Source organism: Culex pipiens, chromosome 2 (genome assembly GCF_016801865.2).
Source record: "Culex pipiens pallens isolate TS chromosome 2, TS_CPP_V2, whole genome shotgun sequence".
In the NCBI taxonomy this organism is placed as follows: domain Eukaryota; kingdom Metazoa; phylum Arthropoda; class Insecta; order Diptera; family Culicidae; genus Culex; species Culex pipiens.
The window spans coordinates 15199794-15219746 of record NC_068938.1 but is presented as its reverse complement, the minus strand read 5'-3'; the positions used below and the strand labels follow the sequence as shown (position 1 = coordinate 15219746).

The following is a 19953-nucleotide window of genomic DNA, read 5'->3' as shown; positions in this document are numbered from 1 at the left end:
TTTCCAATATTCAAAAGAAAAATACATGAAACCATAAAAACGCTCCAAACAATATGTTAGTAAAAAATAGAAAATAAAAAAAATTGGTGGTCTGGAGAGGTCAGGGAAAAGTCAGGGAATTTTATTTTGGGATTTGGATCGACACCATGCGCTATTAAATCAACATTTTCAGATGTATCAACAAAGAAGAGTTGCTTGCTCACTTTTATTTGAGCTATTTATTACTTTAAAACAGTCAAAAACACTTTATGAAAGCTGCAATTCATGAACAAAGTGCTGATAGGCCGATTATAGAAATAGGCTGAGAAAGGGTATAGTTCCCCTAATATGCACTTTTAGTTTATTGTTTTTTTCCTATAAATGTTTTTTTTTTGCTTTTAAGTAAAACTCCATGAAGAAAATACATGCTGACCATTAAACTATGAGTAACAAGTTGCACAAAAAAGATTTTTTTAGCACGGGTCGTACCTTTACTTTTCGATACCAATGCTTTTTAGCACTCAAAGCGATGCTGAAATGTACTTTTTGTTTATTTCGAAGGTTATTTTGTAACTTTTTTCCTTCAGTAGATTCACTCGATTCATTAAGCACCTGCAAACTCTGTTCCCAATTTTGAATTATTCAGCTGTTGAAAGGTAGTCCACATCTCAGCTTAGGATAGTAACTTCACAGCAGTAATGCTTCAACAACGAAATAAATGAAATGAAATGAAATAGTAGTTTATGCAACAAGTTGCAAAAAGAGGATTTTTTCAGCACAAGTCGTACATTTATCCAACGAGGTTCACCGAGTTGGATAAATACGAAGAGTGCTGAAAATATCAAGTTTTGCAAAGAGTTCCATACAACATTTTTTGCAATTCCGAAAAACACCCATTGAGTGAAATTTTATGTCAAATTTTCATGTATTTAATCAATAAATCGTTTGAATCAAAAAAATGTTGAAAAGTGTTACTTTTCGAAACAAGTGCTGAAAAGTTCAACTTTTCAGCACCCATTTCAGTGCTGAAAAGTAGAACTTTTCAGCATTTATTTTGAAAAGTGTTGCTATTCGATTCTGTTATTTTTGGTACAGAAAAGTAGGCTATTTCGTCGTTCAAGAATGACAGGAAAAGTAAGTAGTTTCACGACGGAATTGCAAAAAGTACTTTTCAGTACTGTTATTTTTAGCGATTAAAAGCAGGACGTTTCGTCATTCGAGATTGACAGAAAAGTGAAAAAAAATAATAGCACCGCAAAAACAAAAAAATCGATGATTTGATTTTTTGAAGATTCTTTAGATAACCGTCGGATGACACTGGCTACCAAAAATGACTGCACATGCCCAATTTTAAATAGAAGCAAGCACGTGGGGTTTTCCAGAAACACATAGGTAACTTTGAATTCTATTTTTTGTTAAACTATCAGCATTTTTACAGATCTCAAAGGGCCTGGCATTCTTCAAACTGAGCATAGACAGAAATGTTGTTGGTCGGTCTAATCTAACTTCGGATAATTGAGAGTGGACAGTGGACTGTTTGCTGAAATTTGCTGTTCTTAATGCACCAATTTTTAAAAAAGCAGCTAAGAAACCACTAGTTTGGACGTTACAAAAAATAATTTGAAGACATCCGTAAACCATGTGGACATTTTTCGGAATATTTCAGGGAATTATACATAAACAAATACCGTAAACCGGGGTGACTTTGATAGGATTTCAATTTGTTTTTAGAATATTTTCCAACAAGTAAGATTTTTCTCAAGATTATTATTTTTGAAACACTGGGGTAGGCCACACAAATTCCATGCACTATTTTGGAAAAACAGTTTTTTCAATAGTGTTTAGAAAAATAGTTACGTTAAGAATTCTTAGTTTTAATTCCGGGGTGACTTTGATAGTCATAGTTTTTCTTGTTAAAATCATATTTAAGATGTTTAAACTTTATTTGTACGTTAAATGTACTACAGTGGACTCTCTCGTTGTCGATATTGAAGGGACCGTCGAGAGCGGGAGTTATCAAATTATAGAACGGAAAATCAAAGCAATCTATTTGAAGGGACTGCAAAATTTATTGACAGCTGGAGCAATATTGATATCGAGAAGATCGACAGCCAGAGAGTCCACTGTATCACTAAAGTAGCTGATATAGTTTGTAAGAAAAAAATCAATGTTTATGTTAAGTTAACTAAGTTTATAAGATTTTTAACAAAATACATATAAATTTTAGGTAAAATTGTTAAAAAGTCGGAATTTTGCCTGAAATTTGTTAAAACTAGTTTTGTTTATAAAATTATCGATTTCTATTGCATTTTACACTGAATTCGAAGCACGAATCACAAGTTTTCACATTTTACATGAAATTTGTTCAACTGAAATTGCCTATAAATTTGGAGAATTTTTTTAATTGTATTTCAAAAACACATATTATTCATTATTTAAAAACTTATTTAACCTTAATTCAAAATCATGTTCATTGAGAAAATCATGACACTTTGAGAAGTTTAAAATAACGACTTCCATCAACATTTTCTTAACTATAGTTAACTAACTTTATAAACCTTTCAAAAATTTATGAAAAGTTCTTCTTGAGGTACTTTGAACACTTCTCTACCACGGTCAGTATGTTTCTGAACCATTATCTACGTATTTTAATCGTACTCTTCATTTTGCGGAAAAATCGCAAACCTATCAAAGTCACCCCGGCTATCAAAGTCACCCCGTTTTACGGTACAAAATATTTGAAAATCCTTGTAAATTCAGTTTAAGAAAGTACATAAAGTTAATACAACATGATGCATATGCAGGGTGGCCACTCAAGTCGGGAAATCGGGAAAGCTGGGAATAAGTCGGGAATTCGCCAAAATCCACCAAAAATCGGGAAAAAGTCGGGAATTTGTGATTTTTTGTCAGAAAGTCGGGAAAAGTCGTGAATCCCCAGCAATTACCTGCTTGAACATAATTTCTTATTCTTGAATAATTTTGTAATATTTTGTACAATTTTCAAATTAATTTCACTCAATTTTTCTTTAGTAACTTACTTTGATTTTAGGGTTCCTGCCACTATTTCAATCTATTTGAGAATGAAAAGGCTTTCTAAGACATTAAAAATCCTACTAAACAGTGGATGTATTTTGATTATATTTTTTATGAATCAAAAGTTTTTTTTTTATTATTTTTGTTTATTAAACATTACCTCTAGTTTTTACTCTAACTTAAAACAACAACAAAGTTAATGAAAAGTCGAACTTCGAAAACTAATATAAGAATTGAGCCTTATTTTAACGATTATGGCCAGCATAAACGTATGATTCTGTTTCATTTTATCACATTTGATTGAATATTTGAAAAAAAGATTCCAACATTTTTTTTTTTGGAAAATATTATTAATTGTGAAACTAAATTCATTAAGCCATTAATTTTTTTTTATCCACATGATTCCATTGAACTTTTTTGTAGTATGGGTAAATTACTCTACATAAAGCTTGATTTTCAGTTATCGGAAAACTTAAATAGTGAAAAAATCTATTCGTTGTTCGTTCTGAATGAAAAAAAAATAAATAAATATTTTTTTGCGTTTTGAAAAATATTGAATTTGCAAAAAAAGTTATCTAACAAATGTTGGTATAAGATGTTCCAAATATGTCTAAATAATTTGTTAATTCAATCATTTCACATAAAATAAGTGGTAAAACTTAACATTTTATCAAACTGTTTTTTTTTTATTGAAAAAAATAAATTAAGGCAGTTAAACTCTGACAACTAGATTAATCAACCTAATTAAAAAAAAAATTACAAAATTTAAAAGGAAACTTGGTAGAAACATTTTTGTTTATGTATTCCTGGATATTTTCTGAATTCTTTGAAAAAATAATAACAGCAATCATGTTTTAAAATAAAGAATAAAATATAAAATTCAGGTATTTTATACTTTTCGTCATTTCCAGTTGAAACGATGTTTCCAAAACTATACTTTTGCCAATTTAAAAATCATTGAAATTATAAATATTTTTAAACTTTCGGTTATTTTTCAAAGACTAATTGTTTATTATTTTTTTTAATTTGAATCAATATAAAGTGCTTCCATTTTTAAAGGTTTTTTTTAAAGGAATTTGTTGTTAAATTTGTGTTTTTACGAAAATTGTCAATAGTTTTATTTTTTAAATTCATTTTGGTTTTTTTATGGTTGATATTGACTTTTTTATAAAAAGTTTTTTGTTTGAAATCATTCTTTTGATAAGAAATGCCTATTGTTTGAGATTTTGGAAAAGTCGGGAATTTGAAAATGGGATTTGAGTGGTCACCCTGCATATGTAAAGAAGATATTTATCATCTGAAACCAGCACCGGTACACCACCATAAACACTGATTACACCTGTAAACATTTGCTCGAACACTCTTTTGTCGCGTTCGTTTCGTTAATCGTGTCCAGGAATCTGAAATTTGCATGTTAATTTCACACCAGCTCACGCAACGCGATGGATGTCTCGATAATGAGCAACAGCAGAGAGAGAGGGGAACAAGTTTCGCAGTCGTTCACACAAATTTGGTAACGGTTTCCATGTCTGAATTGAGCTTAAACCGGCTTGGATGCATTCGGCTCTTCCCATCAGGGGAACTTCTAAAAGAGAGGTCACCGATTATTGTCTGAGGTACAGAGGGCCTTCCTACTTAAGACCAGAGCGGAATTCGGTGGAATCATGAATGAGTACTTTCCAGGCTGATTTGCATATACGTTGGGTTCCCAGGTGTCTAAATTGACGGTGGTTGCACGAAGGAAGTAACAAATTAAGCGATAATTTGATGCGTTCTTCTCGAGGTTTGTGATAGTTTTATGCTCGTGATTGCTCCACAAAACCGCCGAGTTCTAGTTCAAACCGAGCCTTAAAGTGCTTCCATTTACGCATACTTTTGGTTTGATTACTTTGTAATGCTTAAAACATCTTAATGATGGGGCGGAAAGTGCTTCTTTGCTGTGTTTATTTTTTTTTATGGGATTTAGTTGTTTTGCCGAAACATCAGTGTTATGATGTCTGGGCGGGGTGTACAGTTATCCCTCGGAGATCAGAAAGAGAAGCTGCGGCGGGTGCGGCGGCTGAATTAAAATGATAATTGTTAGCTCTTAACGGGGTACTTTCTTTTGACCTCCTCCTTCGACTATTGTTTAATTTGTGTATTTTTATTAGCTTGTTTTTCTTCCTTACCACCCTCAAATAGCTTGATTAATTCCGGGCGAGCCCGTTCTTCGGGAAAGTAAGCGTTTTCTCAGCCATCTACCATGCAAAATTAGCTGATTTTAATTATGCAAAAAAAAACTGCAAATTCTATCTAACAGTGAATTATCTTAACTCACGTGACTGAGACCGCCACGGGTAACAGCTTTAACAATTGTTTACTTGGCGCTTTTTCTAGTTCATCATGGATCACGGATCAGTATGGGAAAAGATTGATTGAGCGCAAAAATAATACCGGTAATTATGTTTTATCTGCACCACGTGTGCAATGAAATTAATTAAGGTCAGTGTTTCTGACGGTAGCACAGCTGATTATCCCTCAGAAACTAAATTGACCAAATTTTTACTCATCCTAAAATTGATGTTTTTGGGATAATGTTGTTTCAGCTCAGCTGCGCTACAAACAGAAAAATTCTATCTATATAACATATTATGATTTTTATTAATTTTAGATTGGATGTTTTTCATAACTAAAGAAATTTGTTCGAATTTCCGAAATAACAAAATTACTTGCATTGTTAGCTTTTTTTAAAAAAATATTTGTGGAATCTTAAAAAAAAGTTTTGTGTTGTTTTGCAAATATGTTCTTTTTTGTATTTCTTGTTTTCTTCTAGTAATTTTAGTCAATGCTTTTCTTTTTGGTAAAATAGTTTGGCAAGTAATTTTTATTCTTCGCATGGCTATAGTACGGTATGCTGATCGGAAGGAACGCGGTCAAGAAATATTGCTTGTTCTTTTCGTGACCCCCCCAAGAAAAGTTGACAGTTCGGTAAGAGCGCGATTGACGGTGTGCGCGCTTGAGATTCTTTCGAGCAAAAAATAAAAAGATCAAAAATATTCAAAACATAAAATTAATTAGATTAAAAATGTTTATTCAAGAACATTTAACAACAATTATAAACGAAATTAAGAAATCAATAAATAAATGCAAATGAGCATGAGCATGAGCATGAGCATGGTTGACTGCCAATGAGCTGCTACTCCGTTATTGACGGATCAGCTGAAGTTACACAATGAACCAACAGATGAATAGTGGGAGCTAATCATCCTCACTGTATAACCCCTGAAGATCTCTGCTTTAAGTCAATACCGGCGCCCCCCCAAGGAGATGCAGTTCAACAAAGGTAGGAATGTTAGTCCGATAGTTGAAGTTGCAGACTCATCAGACACAGAGTTTGTCGCTCTATACCTGTTGACACCGCATGAGACCGTTGAATCCACAGCATCTCCTTCAAGCATCACGGGAAGTGGGGGAATTGTGTTAGTAGGGGAAGGAAAGGGAAGGTCAGGATTCATCTTGGTAGATGATATGGCCAGAAAGTGAAACAATCGTTGCCTTCCGAGCTACGACGCTATGAGAAGGTCTTATCAATCGCGTATTTTTTACTTCTTACCGCCGGCGTGCCATCCGAGCAACGATGCTTTGGGAAGGACTTTCAAAACGAAATGAATTTTGAATTAACGTATTATTCGGTGATGTACAATTTAGGATAGATCAGGATCCGTTTTTGTAAGATGATATGACCAAAAAGTGAAACATTATCGCTGCCTTCCGAGTTGCGACGCTTTGAGAAGGACTTATCAATTCCTTAATCGCGTATTATGTTTAACTTCTTACCGCCGGCGTGCCATCCGAGCAACGATGCTATGGGATGGGTTTTCAAAACGAAATGAAATTATAATATATAATTCAACGATGCGAATCTCTATTTCAATGCTTTTCCGATCTACTTCTCGCGGGTTCGCGCGCGTCGATTCACTCTCCGATCGATCCAACGAACACCACACGACTGATGGCCCAACTTCTCTGGGCACACCGCGACCCCTTTTTCAATGATTTCGAGAACTTTCTACCACTTTCCCGCGGGTTCGCGCGCGTCGATTCACTCTCCGATCGATCCAACGAACACCACACGACTGATGGCCCAACTTCTCTGGGCACACCGCGACCCCTTTTTCAATGATTTCGAGAACTTTCTACCACTTTCCCGCGGGTTCGCGCGCGTCGATTCACTCTCCGATCGATCCAACGAACACCACACGACTGATGGCCCAACTTCTCTGGGCACACCGCGACCCCTTTTTCAATGATTTCGAGAACTTTCTACCACTTTCCCGCGGGTTCGCGCGCACCTATTCACACTTCGATCGATCCAACGAACACCACACGACTGATGGCCCAACTTCTCTGGGCACACCGCGACCCCTTTTTCAATGATTTCGAGAACTTTCTACCACTTTCCCGCGGGTTCGCGCGCACCTATTCACACTTCGATCGATCCAACGAACACCACACGACTGATGGCCCAACTTCTCTGGGCACACCGCGACCCCTTTTTCAATGATTTCGAGAACTTTCTACCACTTTCCCGCGGATTCGCGCGCGTCGATTCACTCTCCGATCGATCCAACGAACACCACACGACTGATGGCCCAACTTCTCTGGGCACACTGCGACCCCTTTTTCAATGATTTCGAGAACTTTCTACCACTTTCCCGCGGGTTCGCGCGCACCTATTCACACTTCGATCGATCCAACGAACACCACACGACTGATGGCCCAACTTCTCTGGGCACACCGCGACCCCTTTTTCAATGATTTCGAGAACTTTCTACCACTTTCCCGCGGGTTCGCGCGCACCTATTCACACTTCGATCGATCCAACGAACACCACACGACTGATGGCCCAACTTCTCTGGGCACACCGCGACCCCTTTTACAATGATTTCGAGAACTTTCTACCACTTTCCCGCGGGTTCGCGCGCGTCGATTCACTCTCCGATCGATCCAACGAACACCACACGACTGATGGCCCAACTTCTCTGGGCACACCGCGACCCCTTTTTCAATGATTTCGAGAACTTTCTACCACTTTGCCGCGGGTTCGCGCGCACCTATTCACACTTCGATCGATCCAACGAACACCACACGACTGATGGCCCAACTTCTCTGGGCACACCGCGACCCCTTTTTCAATGATTTCGAGAACTTTCTACCACTTTCCCGCGGGTTCGCGCGCGTCGATTCACTCTCCGATCGATCCAACGAACACCACACGACTGATGGCCCAACTTCTCTGGGCACACCGCGACCCCTTTTTCAATGATTTCGAGAACTTTCTACCACTTTGCCGCGGGTTCGCGCGCACCTATTCACACTTCGATCGATCCAACGAACACCACACGACTGATGGCCCAACTTCTCTGGGCACACCGCGACCCCTTTTTCAATGATTTCGAGAACTTTCTACCACTTTCCCGCGGGTTCGCGCGCACCTATTCACACTTCGATCGATCCAACGAACACCACACGACTGATGGCCCAACTTCTCTGGGCACACCGCGACCCCTTTTTCAATGATTTCGAGAACTTTCTACCACTTTCCCGCGGATTCGCGCGCGTCGATTCACTCTCCGATCGATCCAACGAACACCACACGACTGATGGCCCAACTTCTCTGGGCACACCGCGACCCCTTTTTCAATGTTTTCGAGAACTTTCTACCACTTTCCCGCGGGTTCGCGCGCACCTATTCACACTTCGATCGATCCAACGAACACCACACGACTAAAAATCAATAAATAAATGCAAATTTAGAAATTCTTAAATTCTAAAATAAGAAAAACTAAAATTCAAAAAATATGTAATTATGAAATAAGGAAATTAAAAAACTATGTAATTATGAAATAAGGAAAAAAATAGGAAACTAGGAAACCAGGGAATTAGGAAATTTGGAAATTATGAAATTAGCAAATTAGTAAAATAAAGAAAATAAGAAAATTATGAAATTATGAAACAAGGAAATTAGGAAATTAGGAAATTAATAAGTAAGGAAATTAATAAGTAAGGAAATTAGGATGTTAGGAAGTTAGGAAATTAGGAAATGAGGAAATTAGGAAATTAGGAAGTTAGGAAATTGGGAAATTTGGAAATTAGGGAATTAGGAAATAAGGAAATTTTTAAAATTGGGAAACTAGGAAATTAGGAAGTTAGGAAATTAAATTAGGATATTAGGAAGTGAGGAAGTTAGGAAATTGGGAAATTAGGAAATCAGGAAACTAGGAAATTAGGAAGTTAGGAAATTTGGAAATTATAAAATAAGGCTGGTACAAATGTTTAATTTTTTTTCTGGAATTCTTAAATTCTTAAATTCTTAAATTCTTAAATTCTTAAATTCTTAAATTCTTAAATTCTTAAATTCTTAAATTCTTAAATTCTTAAATTCTTAAATTCTTAATTTTTTTTAAATTTCCAAACTCTTAATTTTTTTTAAATTTTGGAAGAAATAGAGTTTTTGATTGTTATAATTTCGAGGTTTTCGGAAATTTGTATTTACGAATTTCTATATTTTCAAACTTTTTGAATTCAGACTTGTACATTCGTTTCGAATTTTAACATTTTTGAGCTATTGAATTTATAAAAACTTTAATATTATAATTATTATTAAATTTTGCATTTTTTTAATTTTGAATTTCCAAATTTCAGATTTTTGTTGAAATTTTCTTTATTATTAAAAAAAATGTTATTTGAAATTTCTGAAATGTTTGTTTTTTTTTCATATTTTTGAATTTATTGTTTGGTTGGATTTCAAAATTTCAGATTATTATTGTATTTTCAGTAAGAACATAGATATTTGTATGATTTTTGTCAAGTACTTCATCTTGGTCCCGCGAGTGTGGATAAATCGGACAGTGCATAATCCAGAGGTAGCTGGTTGGTACTAGCAATAAATTGTTGGTGACACGATGGCCGACATCTATAAAGACAACTTCTTTTTTTACTCCATTTCGACCAAAAAACTAAATCTGTCCTTTTAGTTTCAATATTCTGCTTTTTGAGATTCGGCGGGAATTTTAAATATCGCAATATTATATCCAATACAAAATCAGTCGCATTCAAAAAGGAAAATTACAATTCTTTGATTTTTTCATCAAAACATATTACAAACAAGCACCGCGCGAAGAAACGTCAAACGCAATCTTTCCGTTTCTGTTACTTTTCAGCTGCGTACCGCTTAAGAAAAATCTTTTCGTGACCCTTTCCTTGACCGTTTCTTGGGCGTTTTTTTGTATGGAGTTTTGCGTTCCTTCCCATCTGCGTATCAGCCTTATATCCCAGCAACCAAAGGTCGGATCACCAATGTTTTTCAGTTTTTTATATGAGCAGTTCTCCCAGATTTCGGTCATTCGATTTTTTTGTATTTTTTAATCCGACTGAAACTAATATTGAATGTTTAACCCTTTTGAAAGATCCGAAAATTTCACGAATGTTTCATATTTTAACATTGTAAATCGGACTGCTGCTGAGATATCGACATTAGAAAATGGTGGGTTGTTTGGGTGAGACTTAGAAAACATCAATTTTCCTGTTTTTAAACACTTGCATTGCAATATCTTAGCAACTAAGGGTCGTATCAACAAAGTTCAAAAAAGCAAAATATAGAGAATTTGCTCAGCAATTCAAAAATATTTTTTTCAGAAGTGGGCAAACATGTGCACTTATTTAAAAAAAATGAAAAACTGCGACTATTTTCAAAAAAGTCACCTAAAAACGGGTTTAACTTGAAAACGGTGCACTTTATCAAAATTTCACTCAAGTACTTTTTGATTGCAAATTTGATTTTATCGAAAAATGAAGTTGAACATTTTTTGCGACCAAAATTTCGATTTTTTTTGAAAAAATCAGTATTGATTAAAAAATTCATAACTCGGTCAAAGATCAAGGACCTGAAAATTTCTGAAAAGTTGACATTAAACATATAAAAAATAAAATAAAAATAAAAATATTGTTTTTTGGCAAATCAAGTTTTAGTGACAACAAGTTAAATAAAAAATCACCAAATTTTTTTTTACCGTGTATCAGTGTAGTCCATATCCATACCTACAACTTTGCCGAAGACACCAAATCGATCAAGAAATTCCTTCAAAAGATACAGATTTTTGAATTTTCATACATCATTTTTGTATGGACAGCTGCCAAATTTGTATGGAAAATTATATGGACAAACTAATGATGCAAAATGGCTTCTTTGGGCATACCGAAGGCACCAAAAAAGTTTCAGTCGGAAAAAAAAATACAAAAACAAAAATTCTAAAAAAAATACCGATTTCGTAGAGAATTGCTCATATATTTTTTTAGAGATGGACAAGGATGGATGGAAAAAGGACAATTTTTCTAAAAAATTACTCTTAAAAATTACAGAAGTACTTTTTGTTCCAAAATAATTTCACCTTCAAACATGATTTTTGAATTTTGTTTTCGGAGAAATAATCGATACCTTCCATGTAAAAATAAACACGACTTGGCCATCATCATTTTTAAACCCTGAAAGTAAGGTGATCACACGAAATTATCGACACCTGCTACCCTCGTTTGATCAACTGAATTAGGGTAATTATTGAGTTTGGAACAAACGACCCATAAATCTCCGGGAAGCGATGCATCACGATGGGTACAAACAATGAAGTGCACGCACGTGGGAATCCTGTAACTTTGTCTCAATTGATCCGATGATCAAATTTAACCGTAATCCAGTCCGAGGTGTTGCGTATATAAACCCAGCAGGTCACACCGACTGAAGCTGGAGTTCAAGTCTCACTTTGAAAGCCATGAAGCAGTTCATCTCGACGGTAGTAGGCGTGTTCCTGTTGGTGATCGCAGCAACCTCCGCCCAGGAGGACTACTGCGATCCGGACCTGTGTGATCCGGGCGAGCCCCACGTGGGATGTAACAACCCGAACGAACCGTCCAGGAATTGTCCTCCCGGGGATGACACGAAGAAGTTTGTGTTTACCGACGCCGAGAAGCAGCTGCTGGTGGATTTGCATAACGAATACCGTAACAAGGTTGCTAAAGGTGAGCTGGATTGGTTGCCAAAGGCGGCCAACATGGTGGCCATGTCCTGGGACGACGATCTGGCGTACCTGGCGGAGCTCAACTCGAACCAGTGCGCGGCCAACCACGACAAATGCCGCAACACGAAGAAGTATCCGGACTCGGGCCAGAACATCGACACGATGATTACGAATGCAACGAGCGTGAAGACGGAGGACGCCATTCGGGACCTGGTGCAGGGCTGGTGGGACGAGCGGCACGAGGCCAACGCCAAAATGGTCAAGAAGATGTACAAGCCGTCGCCGAACGTGAAGGTGCTGCACTTTACCATGCTGACCCGGGACATTGCGAATCGCGTTGGTTGCGGCATGGTTCAGTACAAGAAACAGGGCTGGATCTGGATCAACCTGGTGTGCAACTACTCGTACACGAACATGCTGAAGACGCCGATCTACGCCCAGGGTGAACCGTGCTCGCAGTGCACTTCCGGGTGTGACGCCAAGTTCGACGGGCTGTGCAACACCGACGAACCGGTTGATCTGTCCTAGGTGGTCTGGAGGCGTGTTAAGGTATTCCCCCGCGGGTCATGAACCCGTTGTGCGCGAGAGATAATAAATGCAATTGGTTAGAAGTTATGTGTGTGCTTTAATTATAGATTATTTTAAAGTCTTAACGACCATTACGGATAATTGATGATCGCCGGGAATTGCTATCGTAGCAAAGTTTTCAAATTCTTCGTCGGTTGCATTTTCCGCAGCCGTCGTTCCAGCATGCAGTGGGAAGTTCAACAAACTCCCGCGGTGAATGCATTACACCAAATCGCCAGCGATATCCAAAGAACTCCATATCGGCTGACGGTGACGTCGTCGATTCGGAATGAAGAAAAAACGGGGAGGAACCGTGGCGGAATCGCGCTCTACTCCCATTCTAAATATGGCAATTACGGGGCTGGATCCCCTTATTTCAATTCATTTTTCCTCCTCCAATGGAAGCGAGATGCATTATTCCCGTTGGGGGCCACCGAGCTATGCACCGCACCGACACAACACATGTTCGATGCAGCGATCCCCCCCTCACCCTCCAAGGAACGATCAATAATGCGAAATCTAACCCAAGTTGAAGGAACCCACGGCAGACACTCAATAATTCCACTTTGGTGCGTTTCCAGCGAAAAATCCAACCCAAGCATAAAGCGTAACAAATAATGGACCATTTCTGCTGCCGCGGCTGGTGGCGCGTGCTCGGGTTACAAGAGCCCTCCCTCCCTCTGGGCCATTCTTGGGTAAAGGTGGTAGCACCATCAGAATCAATTCTGCGATGGAGCTTCAGCTCTCTCTATGTTCCCTTATCGGGGACTCGCTATCTTTCACCATTCTATAGCCCATTTCTTGCGGGCGAATTGAATAAGTGAAATGCAGTGCACTTAGCATTGCACTTGGCCGGGGGTTAGGATCGATAGGGTGGTAGAGAATATTATCTGCATTGCACATCTGCATCAATAACTTCCAAATATTTTTTTCAAAATTAAATTTTTCTTTCAGTTTTAAAAAAATAGATGAAATAAAAAAATCTATTTGGAATTTGTCAAAATTGTATTAAAAACTAATAATTTTGATCAAGATTTTTTTACAGTAAAAAAATCTCTGAATATTTGTTCCATAGTAACGAAAGATCTATCTATAAATGTCACTTGGAGAGTAAAGGTCTGATCAACAATGTTAAACAAAGAAAAAAAAATTAATATTGTGAACAGACAATAAAAGTAACAATCACGATTCAAATATATTTTTAAATATTTGCTCATCGGGACTGGCAACACCAGCCAGCAACAGTCAACTGTTCGGAGCTCCTCAAACTTTTCGATTTTTTCGCCGTAATTAACCGTGTTTACCCGCGAGTTTGCTGCTCCAGCATGCCAAGGGCCGGCCGTGGCCGTGGCAGTTCGAGTGCGGCCTCGAAAAACCCGCGAAGTTCATCTACCGGCAGAGTGCAGAAAGGTAAACACACCAACGCCGCATCGACCGCCATCGCGCACGGGAGCGTGCCCAGTGACGTCACCGATCCATCGTTTTTACACGTGTCATACCGTCCACGTGAGTCCCCAGTACGGACGAGACAATCGACCCGGGCATCCGGAAGCACTTCCGGCCAGCAGCAGCAGCAGTCCACCAGCACTACGACAACAACCACTTCCAACGTTCCCACCAGCAACGAATTTGAGATGCTGAGTGGAGAAGAAAACAACACCGCCAGTGACAGCAGCAGTACTGGCGACGACGATGATGATGATGAACTTGCGCGCAAGCAAGGAAAGCAGAAAAAGTGTAACTCTCCGAAGGAACGACGACCACCTCCAATTTTTGTTTTGGATACGTTGGCGGACGTTGACGAGTTGCTTGAAGGACTCCAATATTGTCTTAAAATTAGTAAAACTTCAGTGCAAGTGATTACACACAAGAAGCTGAATTTCGACTTGGTGGTGAAGAAGTTGAAGTTGCGAAACTTCAAATTCTTCACATTTGATCCTGCAGAGAAGGTCCCAGTGAAGATCGTCCTTCAGGGATATCCGGACCGCCCGATCTCCGACCTGGAAGAACACCTGTCGGGCATCAAGATTAAGCCTCGAGAGGTTAAGGTGCTCTCGAAATCGACAACGGTGACAGGTACGTACACATTGTACCTCCTGTACTTCGATCGTGGGTCCGTCAAAATCCAGGACCTACGGCGGATCAAAGCACTGGACGGCTTCTTCGTGACGTGGCGATTCTACACGAAGAATCCGACCGACGCAGCGCAATGCCACCGCTGCCAAAAATTCGGACACGGTTCAAGAAACTGTAATCTTCCGCCCCGGTGCGTAAAGTGCGGTGAGACCCACTTCACCGAAAGGTGCAATCTTCCGCGGAAAGACCAGCTGGGAGAAAACGCCCAGCAGCACAAAGCGCGCGTCAAGTGCGCGAACTGTGGTGGAAACCACACGGCGAATTTCCGTGGCTGTGCCGCGCGGAAAAAGTACCTCGAGGAGCAGGATAAAAAGAAGAAAGCGCCAGCGTCCCGCCAACCTCCAAAGACTTCGAGCACGAACGCTGCAGCAGCTGGCGGCGGAGCGGTTCCATCGACCAACCCAGCGTTCCCTCCCGGTTGGGGAGGTTCGTACGCTAGAGTAGCCGCTTCTGGGAGCGGTACTTCACCGGGACAAGCAGACGTTACCGGAGATGACCTTTTCACGCTTCCCGAGTTTTTCGCTCTTGCTGGAGAGATGCTCACGCGCTTTCGTGCCTGCCGGAACAAGGCAGAACAATTCCAAGCTCTTAGTGAGCTGATGATGAAGTATATCTACAACGGATAAGCTGCCTTGTGCAGCGAAGTTTTTCGACGTCAAAAGACAAAACAAACTGTGATCTAGTTTTAAGTTTTTCTATTTCTATCCTTTTCCTTAGTAAATCTAGAAGATTTTTTTTTTAATTTTTCCTTCTCTTGCAAAATCCATTGTTAGAATATCCAATTTACATCAAAATGAACTATAGTACAAATCATAGTTGAAAGGTACTCCAAAACTCTATTAGGTTATAAGAATTACGAAATTGTGAATTGATTATCTACTAATAAAAACTAATTGAATTGAATTGAATTAAATATTTGCCTAAATATCGCATTGTTGCATTTTTCGCAGTTTTACATCTAAATTATTTTAATTTTTTTTATTGAAATCGTTCGTCAAAATCGTCTCTTGAAACAGATCAAAAACTTAAAAGATCGAAAGGGCTTTCAAAGTCAAATTTGGAGATAAAAGTTATGTTATTTTTTTCGAGATTTTAAATTATGTATTTTTTATGTGAATGAAACTTTGTCCCTATGTCAAAAGGAGCCATTTTGCATCATTATTTTTTCCATTCAAGGCTTCATTCAGTTTATATAATATGCATCCCCAATTTCTTTTTTTTTATTTTCGAATTTTTTAGATATTTTATAGGGTACTAACAGGCATATTTTGCGCTAGAATTAAGAATGGTACAAAATCTGGTCCTAAAGTTTATGAATTTTTGAAAAAAAAGATTTTTGGAAAAAATTGCAAATATTGTCAACCAAAGTTCAATAATCATTTTTAGATGCCACATCAAACTTTCAATCGAAAATTCGATAAACTGAACCCTTTCCAAAATATATTCAAAAATATAAAAATCATGCCCAGCATTTTATAATGTCCCAAATATGCTTTTTTGCCCTTACAAAAAGTTACTGTTGATTCTAAGACGTCGAAAAAAATTTATTGAAAAAAGCAGATAATTTCACAATTTTTTATTTTAATAGATTGTATACCTGCACGTCATAATGGTGCTTATACCTTTAAAACGATGCACTTTTTCAAAAAATGGTAAATTATTTTAGAAATTTGACAATATTTTCGTTTTTTTCCAAAAATCGATTTAAAAAAAATATCTTTGGTACCGTAAACTGGGGTGACTTTGATAGCCCGGGGTGACATTGATAGAAATTTGATTTGGCCACTAATTTTGATACATCTAATGTAACAGTTACATTGTTGCATATATGTTCGATAATAAGCTATTAAGATATTAATTTGACGGGCATTTGAAAAACCTATCAAAGTCATCCCGGGCTATCAAAGTCACCCCAGTTTACGCTACCTAAACACATATCAACAAATTTCTATAGTAGTAAAATGCCGATTTTTGGATACCAACTTTTAGTAATTAAAAGTCAAATAAAAAAAAAAATTCCGTGTTCATTTTTTTATAGATTCTTTGTCATTAAGGGAGAGTGGGAAGACTTGATCCCCGGGGACACTTGATCCCAAGCCTGTATCTCGTCAGCATGTGGGTAAAACAATTAGCTTTGTTCTAGAAAGTTGTGCGAAATTGACTAAAACTCATTGTAGAAAACAAAGAAAAAAATTAAAAAATGTTTAGATTGAGTTACACACATATTTCTAAAAAGTGCTGCAAAAAACTTCCAAGAGATCTTTTTTCTTTGTTTTGATAAGTATAGAAAACACTCAAAAATTATTCAAAAAAATATTTTTTATACATGAATTGTTTGATAAACATATCAACTCCAAAACCCTTACGCATTTGACGTTAAATTTATCGTCATACTATTTTTACAATCAATTGTTTAAAAAAGTGCGTTTAGGGAGACTTGATCCCTGCATTTTTACAGTCACTGGAATCAGCCTCAAGATTAAATAATTGGGCTGGGTTTTCTTACATCGTTTCCATTAGTATAGTTGTACATAACTTACTGCAGTGGGAACCATTTTTCAAAAGTTTTGTAAACAAAAATTACCAGCTTTTGTAAACATGCTCAATTTTGGTCTAAAAAAGAAAATTTTAAGTTTTTAAATATTTTGCATGCTAAACTTGTTATATTTTGAACACAAACGTACAGGTTTAATGTGAAATTGCTGTAACTTATAGAAAATTAACAGTTTGGATGAATAAGAAACATTTTGCTTAAGATTTCTTAAAAATGTTGAAAGGGGGATCAAATTACCCCCAACATTTTGAAAATGCCGGTTTAAAATATTTTTTTAAAACGCTTGGCATGATTCGAAGAGTTTATCTGATGAAATACCCTTATCAGCCAAACATACTTAAATGTTTAAGCTTTTAATTCATGCAAAAAGTTCAAAGTTTTGTGAGAAATTGACAGAGTTATGTGCGATACAAAAAAAGGGGATCAAGTCTCCCCACTCTCCCCTACTTTAAATAACAAAGTGAAATGTTAGGTTAGATTTTTGAGAAAAACACGCTGTGTTTATAATATAAAAAAAAATAATTTAATTTAAAAATTGTTCATTTCATATATTACGTGATTTATGGATAGTCTTTTATCTCCACCCATCATCCTGAAGGGTTTGCGTTGTTCATGGATTGTTTCTACACAATTGTAAAATTATTCTATCATAAAAATACACTATTCGAAAATTTTCTAATTTTGGCAACATGAAAATCAGGAAGCTCATATTGCCAAAAACGGGAAGGTACTGTATTAGAAAATCATTAAACACGATGAGGGTTGTCTTACAATCATTAGCTTCAAAAATCTAAAACTTTCTCAAAATTCTGAGACAACAAAAATAAAAACTATTTTTGAAATTCAAAATAATAAGCTTAATCCTGTTTTCTTTTTAATAAATTGAAAGGCATTTTTGAAGAAAGGTTCACAATGCTTTTAATGTTTCTTCAAATATACCAATTTGAATAAAATAAAGCCGAAAATTATGAATACCGTTTTAACTAAGATATTCGAAAAAAATAATAAATGAACTTTTTTTATAATGTTTGATTTTCTCCAATCTCAACTCAAGAGTTAAGGGACGAAATGTTAATCGAAATTAGCAATCAATTTCAGTTTTTGTGTTGATTTCTACTTATTTTTTTATCTTTAAAAAAATCATATTTTTTATATGATTTTTCCACATTTTTTATACATTTTTATATCATGTTCAAAGTCTCTTCGTCCCGTTACCATTCTCGACGATCGCTGCTGGTGTACCACTTTACTTTTATTCGATTCCCAACCCATTAATCTCACAATCTCCCGACCGCTCGTTTATTATGGGACACGATTCAATTTATATTGCATAGCACATCATCAAATGTAATGTATCCTCCTCCCCCGGGAAGAGAGAGAAAAAAAAACAAACTCACTTACCTTACTTTTGTGCACCCGCGCAGCACTATCAATATAAAGCAATTTGCTTAAAACGACCACGGGAGAGTGAACAACAGAAAAAAAAACACGCGCAACGTTCTCAATAAGACTAAAGTATGTTGTCTTGGCCGGGTTCCAGGTCCAGTCCACAGATAATGCGATACGTTGCGCCTCTTTTTACGATGCGAATTTGTTGATTTTTCCTCGCTCCGCGCTCTTCTCGTCTATATCTTTATATTTTTATCTATTTTTCTTTTCTCCTGAGTCTGTTCGCACCACTTTCGCAGCTAATCCAATTTGTTTTTCAATTTCTGGTTCTTACTTAGCGCGCACCGGCTAATCCGCTACGCCAATTTTCTTCTTTCTTTTGCGATTTACACACCTTGCTGTTGAAAGTTTTCACACTTCACTTCAAACACACACAAATGCCAATCACGCGCCCGGTTGAGAATTCTTGCCTCTTGAGATTAAAAAGTTGCACCAAATTGATATGACACACACAACCCTTAACGTCACGTGCGCCAGAGACTTGGTCGTCCTAGAGCGCGACGAACCTGTTGGGGTCTTCGGGTTGTGATGCTGCTCGGTCAAGGTCTGCACGGCGAATGGTCCGAAGAAAGGCTTTTCTCCGCGAGATATATTCGCGGACTTGGTGCTGGTGTGGCTACCAGCTGAGTGGCTCAAGAGAGAATGTGTAAAATTAAATAAAGAGAATGAAGGCAGAGATTAAATTCAAGAAGTGAACTGAGAGATGTGCTCAAGAATAATGTTAAGTGCATTGGACGACAAATGGTTAAGATTGAGAGTGATCTCAACGTAAGTTTTTGTAAGAATTGCGATAGTTTAAAAAAAAAACAAACCTTTAAAATTTTTATGAAAAATTTATCAAATGGAAATATTTTTTTAGAACTCTTCCGCAGCCATGCAAAATAAACTTTTTTTTGATTCTATTTTTTCTACTATTTTGTTTTATTGAGGTTCAAAATTTTAGAGCGAGTCCACGAGCATAGCATACCCATCTCGCATCGACCTCACCAATCGTTAGGAGTTGTTTGTACATATAAAACTAGCATCTGGCCAAAATATGAGCACTCTAGGCCAACGGGAAGTGGGGCAAATCGGGACAAAGTTTTATGGTTTAAAAACGTCAATTTTTTTAAAAATGCTGTAACTTGGGCAAACTTTAACTACATTTAAAAATTCAAAATGCATCTAAAGGGGCTTAAAAAT

General features: G+C 37.2%; 3 protein-coding genes across 3 annotated transcripts in view; 1 reads left to right on the top strand and 2 right to left on the bottom strand.

Annotated features, from left to right (window-relative positions):
* LOC120420527 (uncharacterized) overlaps positions 1 to 18894 on the bottom strand; it is a 29352-nt gene extending 10458 nt beyond the window's left edge. The window contains exon 1 of the mRNA XM_039583597.2: positions 18724 to 18894. The gene's annotated coding sequence lies outside the window, so the exon portion shown is untranslated. The remainder of the gene's footprint in view (positions 1 to 18723) is intronic.
* The window catches only part of LOC120420491 (trithorax group protein osa-like), a 111325-nt gene continuing 97534 nt past the window's right edge, over positions 6163 to 19953 (bottom strand). Inside the window, exon 2 of the mRNA XM_052709123.1 lies at positions 6163 to 6173. The gene's annotated coding sequence lies outside the window, so the exon portion shown is untranslated. The remainder of the gene's footprint in view (positions 6174 to 19953) is intronic.
* LOC120420530 (antigen 5 like allergen Cul n 1-like) lies at positions 11783 to 12680 on the top strand. Its single transcript, XM_039583603.2, has one exon. The coding sequence runs from the start codon at positions 11820 to 11822 to the stop codon at positions 12591 to 12593; it is 774 nt and encodes a 257-aa protein (XP_039439537.1). The 5' UTR covers positions 11783 to 11819; the 3' UTR covers positions 12594 to 12680.